Consider the following 6,954-nt stretch of genomic DNA (forward strand, 5'->3'; position numbering starts at 1 on the left):
TTTTAAAATTCCTCAGTTGAGTATAGAGTCCTTGGTTGTTTTAGTCGTGACTGGATGATTGTGTGTGTTTGGGGTAGGCCTGCTTCAGACGATCCTGGGATGATGGCCTCAAATAAAGACCACACAGATGGGTCGGAAAACAGACCAGGTGATGCACATACATACACGCACGCACTTTTCGACACACACGAGGGAAAAAAGTGCATCTGTGCAGAGTCAGTTGTCATTGATCTGTGGGTCGAAATACTGTCTCTTAACCCATGTCCCACTCGCTCCATTGGTCATCTATACTACAACCAACGCCACTAGCATCCTGCTATCAATTTGTGGTAGATAGGTTTACACTCAAAATAAGAAGTCATATCTCATCTCCTAGTCATTCTAGTGTATCGCTGTCTCTAAAGATATTGCTATCTATTCTCTCCACTAATGCATTTTTTTTGATGATGTCAATTGGGCTTGTATCACCGTTTACTGATCATGAATTCAAGAACTTATGAGGAAATATTCATTCGCATACAGAGAGTCATATCACTAACATACCGTGGACATTTTTTATTAGATCCCCCTTCCTCTCTGGAGCTGAATGGGGACAGCCTCCCACCCAGGAAGAAGCTGGTGGCCCCGCCCATGAACGTGTCTCTGGACCGCAGCGAGGGATCCCTCCTCTCTGACGACGCCTTGGATACGGGCGACGATCTGGACATCAACGTGGACGAGCTGGACACACCTGACGAGGCCGACTCCCTGGAGTTCAACGGAATAGGTGAGACACACACACGAGCTCATTGTACACACACATGATACAGACAGACAGACTAAAACAACCACAGGCTCTACGCGAAGGAGGAATTAAAACGCGTTCAAGAAAATGTGTTGGACACAATTCAATATATGAAAAGACACTTTCAGTCATTTGTTTGTAAATAAAAACAAACAATAGAGAAAGACTCACATACACTCACCCATACATGTCAAGCAAGGTGTGTTTGCATTTTGTTTTTATGAAGACTCTTCTAGCTGTATTCTTATGCATCATCATGACGTGTGCGAGTCAGGCCATTAGCTATAGAATGATTTCACCAACAGGTGACCCCCAGGGGTCCAATCAGGAAGCAGACAGGGAGCCTAGCGAGGCTATCCCAGAATACAGTGCAGAGGAGGAGCGACAGGACGCCAAACTGTGGAGGACAGTCGTCATCGGGGAGCAGGAGCACCGCATCGACATGAAGTGTATTGAGTCTTACCAAAGAGTCATCTCTCATGGAGGTACACACACACACACACACACACACACACACACACACACACACACACACACACACACACTCCGAGTCATATTGAAGTCAGTCAATTGAGGAAATAAACAGAAATGCCATTGAAAATTGCATCCATGGCCTCCCGAGTGGCGCAGTGGTCTAAGGCACTGCATCGCAGTGCTAGCTGTGCCACTAGAGATCCTGGGTTCGAGTCCAGGCTCTGTCGCAGTCGGCCACGACCGGGAGACCCATGGGGCGGTGCATAATTGGCCTAGTGTCGTCCAGGTTAGGGGAGGGTTTGGCCGGCACGGATATCCTTGTCCCATCGCGCACTAGCGACTCCTGTGGCGGGCCAGGCGCAGGGCACGCTGACATGGTCGGCAGGTGTACGGTGTTTCCTCCGACACATTGGTGCAGCTGGTTTCCGGGTTAAGTGGGCATTGTGTCAAGAAGCAGTGCGGCTTGGTTGGGTTGTGATTCGGAGGACGCACGGCTCTCGACCTTCGCTTCTCCCGAGTCCGTACGGGAGTTGCAGCGATGAGACAAGACTGTAACTACCAATTAGATACCAGGAAACTGGGAGAAAAAGGGGTAAAAAAATAAAACAAAAATAGCTTCCATTTTCAATGATTTTCCCAATCAACTGAAAAGGAGAAGCTATACATTTTTTAATGTTTGCATTTTTTATTCAAATCACTTCCTGAATTGAGTGACTTCAATTTGAATTGACCCCAACCGTGACACACAGACACACTTTTGCATTGAATAGCCTGTGATTATTCAGTAGCCACCTCCTCTTGATGGCCCTCCCCATCTCCTCCTTCTCCTCAGGATACTATGGTGACCTGAATGCCATCATCGTGTTTGCAGCGTGCTTCCTACCGGACAGTAACTGTGAGGATTACCATTACGTCATGGAGAACCTCTTCCTGTAAGTGCTACTGCTATTGATTGTGATTGTGTGTATTTAAGAGGGGAGTTCCAAACAGTGCTGTTGTTCTATTGGCCTGGTGTGTCTAATGTAAATAGAGATACTGCAACTTAACGTTGTGTGAAGGTCAGAGGGAGTCTGTTACAGGAATCTGTGTATATGAATAAAGAATGCTCTACCTTTTTGAGATCCATAAGCATAACATGTATCATGCATGTACTGTATAATCATGTATCAAAACGTGCTGAACAGTATTGTGTGTGTGTGTGTGTGTGTGTGTGTGTTCAGGTATGTGATCAGCACTCTGGAGCTCATGGTTGCTGAAGACTACATGATTGTGTATCTGAACGGAGCCACACCCCGCAGGAGGATGCCTGGAATAGGTTGGATGAAGAAGTGCTACCATATGATTGACAGGAGGTAACAAGTCTCACACACACACACACACACACACATTTGTTTTTCTATCCTTCTGGGGACCAAAATCCTATTTTCCCTAATACCTAACCCTAAACCTTTAACCCAACCCTAACCTTAAAGAAGTTGACCTAAAATCCAGAAACTCCCAAGTGATTCCATACATTGAAACTACTGCTGCGTTTGCCCTCTCCCACTTCCTCTCCCTGTAGTGCTGTTCTGAAACAGCTGCAAAAACGGGTCACGTGACTTGGGACGTTGCTGGATGCAGGCCTCACTATGCTCCGTTGCCAGTGAATTCGTGATTCAGAAATCTGTGAAGTTTGGACAAATTGGTTGTTTTATTGAAAATGTACGGCTGAAAGAGATATTTTTGTCAAAAGTACTATCAGTTTGGAGTTAGGAAATGTGTACTTTTCCACCTAAAACATTTGCGATTATTTGATATAATTATTTTATGTAGCCAACTGCCACAGCAGTGGAGATGGGTAACAACTGTGGGTGTGCGCTTTTGGGGGAATCCCAGCAACGTAAAACTGCACGTTATGCCCTTATTCACAGATGCACGTTTTATTCGGAGGAGAAGTGAAGACAGCATTACACATTAGTTATACAAAGTAAACAACAACCTACAAATACTGTATGTCTGACGATGAAATACTTGCGATGAAGAAAACTACTGTAGGGGTGCCGATGTTGTCATCGAACCGTATTTATTTGAGTATTCAGAAGAAGAATTTTGACAAATTTAAGCTTCAGATGGTCGCCGCCCTCTAGCCATCAAAGCCGCAGCCGTTGTTTCATTGTATGGAATCACTAGGGAGTTTCTGGATTTTGGGGAAACCCCGAAACCTAACCCGAACCCATAATTCTAACCCTAACCCCTAAAATAGCCTTTCTCCTTGTGGGGACCGACAAAATGTACCCATGTTTTACTATCCTTGTGAGGACTGCTGGTCCCCACAAGGATAGTAAAACCAGAAATACACACACACACACACACGCATACAGTACATACAGACTCATGCTTCAATTTTCACTAACTCTTGTTTTCTTTTGTGTTTTCATGTCTCATGTCAGGCTCAGGAAGAATCTGAAATCCTTTATCATTGTCCATCCGTCTTGGTTTATCCGAACAGTGTTGGGAATCATCAGACCCTTCATAAGGTGGAGATACCCGTTCTTTCTCACACATTTATTTGTCTTTTATTTAACCAGGGAGTCATACTAAGACCAATGTCTCTTTTACAGAAGAGCACTGAATTATGGAAAGTTTGCAGAATACAAACATCAAATATGAAATGCAAACAGAAACAAAACACATTCATCAATCAGGAATCTGAATTGCCCTAGAGGCACAGACATCTAATTTAAGAGAATTTTGAAGATTGTTTCACAAATACAGTGCAAAAAAACTAAAAGCTGATTTACATAACATCCCTGAGACCGGGTGTGGTAACTCATATGTCTAACGTTTAGTAAAGATGTAAGGTACAGTGGGATTCTTGATTAAATCGCATTTTTACCCCATAATGACAAAGTAAAAACAGGTTTTTAGACATTTTTGCTAATTTTGTCTTTTTTTTTACTTAAATATTACATGTACATCTCCCATGGGTATTCAGACCCTTTACTCAGTACTTTGTTGAAGCACCTTTGGCAGCGATTACAGCCTCAAGTCTTCTTGGGTATGACGCTACAAGCACACCTGTATTTGGGGAGTTTCTCCCATTCTTCTCTGCAGATCCTCTCAAGCTCTGTCAGGTTGGATGGGGAGCGTTGCTGCACAGCTGTTTTCAGGTCTCTCCAGAGATGTTCAATCGGGTTCAAGTCCGGGCTCTGGCTGGGCCACTCAAGGACATTTAGAGACTTGTCCCAAAGCCACTTCTGCGTTGTCTTGGCTGTGTGCTTAGGGTCGCTGTCCTGATGGAAGGTGAACCTTCGCCCCAGTCTGAGGTCCGGGGCGCTCTGGAGCAGGTTTTCGTCAAGGATCTCTCTGTACTTTGCTCCGTTCATCTTTCCCTCGATCCTGACTAGTCTCCCAGTCCCTGCCACTGAAAAACATCCCCACAGCATGATGCTGCCACCACTATGCTTCACTGTAGGGATGGTGCCAGGTTTTCTCTAGACGTTACGCTTGGCATTTAGGCCAAAGAATTCTATCTTGGTTTCATCAGACCAGAGAATCTTGTTTCTCATAGTCCAAGAGTCCTTTAGGTGCCTTTTACTGAAGAGTGCCTTATATTAGATGGCGCGGGAGAGGAAGGCAGACGTTTTACGTGTCCCCAAACTATTGTTTTACTTATTTTGTACATAATGTTGCCGCTACCGTCTCTTATGACCGAAAATAACTTCTAGACATCAGGTCTGTGATTACTCACCACGGACTGGCAGAATCCTTTTTTTCCTTTCACGACTCTGACGAGCCCAACGCAAACGATATACTACTTTCTTGGGAACAGGCCAAGATCCCTGCAGTTTGCGTGGAGGCGGAGAAAAAGGTGCCAAAGGGTGGGCTGCCTTCTGAGAATTCGTAGGCGATAGAATAAACCCCCACTTCCTTCCATTCTACTAGCAAACGTGCAATCTTTGGAGAGTAAAATCGACGAGCTATGCGCAAGATTAAACTACCAACGGGACATTAAAAACTAACATCTTATGCTTCAAGGAGTCGTGGCTGAACGACGACACTATCAACGTACAGCTGGCTGGTTACACGCTATACCGGCAGGATAGAACAGCGCCGTCTGGTAAGACAAGGGGGCGGCGGACTATGTATTTTTGTAAATAACAGCTGGTGCACGTTATCTAAGGAAGTCTCAAGCTATTGCTCACCTGAGGTAGGGTATATCATGATAAGCTGTAGATCACACTATCTACCTAGAGAGTTTTCATCTGTATTTTTCATAGCTGTTTACATACCACTGCAGTCAGAGGCTGGCACTAAGACAGCATTGAATGAGCTGTATTCCACCATAAGAAAACAAGAAAATGACTCCAACACCATCATAACATTTTACGATGACACAACAGTGGTAGGCCTGATCACCGACAACGACGAGACAGCCTATAGGGAGGAGGTCAGAGACCTGGCCATGTGGTGCCAGGACAACAACCTCTCCCTCAACGCAATCAAGACAAAGGAGATGATTGTGGACTACAGTAAAAAGAGGGCCGAGCACGCCCCCATTCTCATTGACGGGGCTGCAGTGGAGCAGGTTGAGAGCTTCAAGTTCCTTGGTGTCCACATCACCAACAAACTAGCATGGTCCAAGCACACCAAGACAGTCGTGAAGAGGACATGACAATACCTATTCCCCCTCAGGAGAATGAAAAGATTTGGCATGGGTCCTCAGATCCTCAAAAGGTTCTACAGCTGCACCATCGAGAGCATCCTGACTGGTTGCATCACTGCCTGGTATGGCAACTGCTCGGCCTCCGACCATAAGGCACTACAGAGGGTAGTGTGAACAGCCCAGTACATCACTGGGACCAAGCTTCCTGCCATCCAGGACCTCTATACCAGGCGGTGTCAGCTGGCTCTAAAAATGGCTCTAAAAATGGTCAAATTGTCCAGCCACCCTAGTCATAGACTGTTCTCTCTGCTACCGCATGGCAAGCGGTACCGGATCGCCAAGTCTAGGTCCAAGAGGCTTCTAAACGGCTTCTACCCCCAAGCCATAAGACTCCTGAACATCAAATCAAATGGCTACCCAGACTATTTGCATTGCCCCCCCCCCCCTCCTCTTTACACCTCTGCTACTCTCTGTTGTTGTCATCTATGCATAGTCACTTCAATAACCTACATGTTCATACTACCGCAACTAACCGGTTACCCCGGCACATTGACTCTGTACCGGTACCCCCCTGTATGTAGTCTTGCTATTGTTGTTTTACTGCTGCTCTTTAATTACTTGTTACTTTTCTCTTATTCTTGTCAGTATTTATTGAAACGGCATTGTTGGTTGGGAGCTCGTAAGTAAGCATTTCACTGTAAGGGCTACACCTGTTCTATTCGACGCATGTGACTAATAAAATTTGATTTGATTTGTCTGGCCACTCTTCCATAAAGGCCTGATTGGTGGAGTGTTGCAGAGATGGTTGTCCTTCTGGAAGGAGAGGAACTCTGGAGCTCTGTCAGAGTGACCATTGGGTTCTTGGTCACCTCCCTGACCAAGGCCCTTCGGCCCCGATTGCTTAGTTTTGCCAGGCGGCCAGCTCTAGGAAGAGTCTTGGTGGTTCCAAACTTCTTCCATTTAAGAATGATGGAGGCCACTGTGTTCTTGGGGACCTTCAATGCTGCAGAAATGTTTTGGTACCCTTCCCCAGATCTCCAATCAAGTTGTA

The 6,954-nt window shown here is 45.6% G+C and overlaps 1 protein-coding gene across 5 annotated transcripts in view; it reads left to right on the forward strand.

The window, feature by feature from the left end:
- The window catches only part of LOC106580083 (protein prune homolog 2), a 50,811-nt gene that overhangs the window by 38,823 nt on the left and 5,034 nt on the right, over positions 1-6,954 (forward strand). For all 5 annotated transcript variants that reach the window (XM_014160706.2, XM_014160704.2, XM_014160707.2 and 2 more), the window contains 6 exons: positions 78-148; positions 563-766; positions 1,090-1,269; positions 2,091-2,190; positions 2,479-2,610; positions 3,688-3,774. In XM_014160706.2, coding sequence (XP_014016181.2) covers positions 78-148; positions 563-766; positions 1,090-1,269; positions 2,091-2,190; positions 2,479-2,610; positions 3,688-3,774 — 774 coding nt within the window. The remainder of the gene's footprint in view (positions 1-77; positions 149-562; positions 767-1,089; positions 1,270-2,090; positions 2,191-2,478; positions 2,611-3,687; positions 3,775-6,954) is intronic.

This window comes from Salmo salar, chromosome ssa20 (genome assembly GCF_905237065.1).
Source record: "Salmo salar chromosome ssa20, Ssal_v3.1, whole genome shotgun sequence".
NCBI lineage: Eukaryota > Metazoa > Chordata > Actinopteri > Salmoniformes > Salmonidae > Salmo > Salmo salar.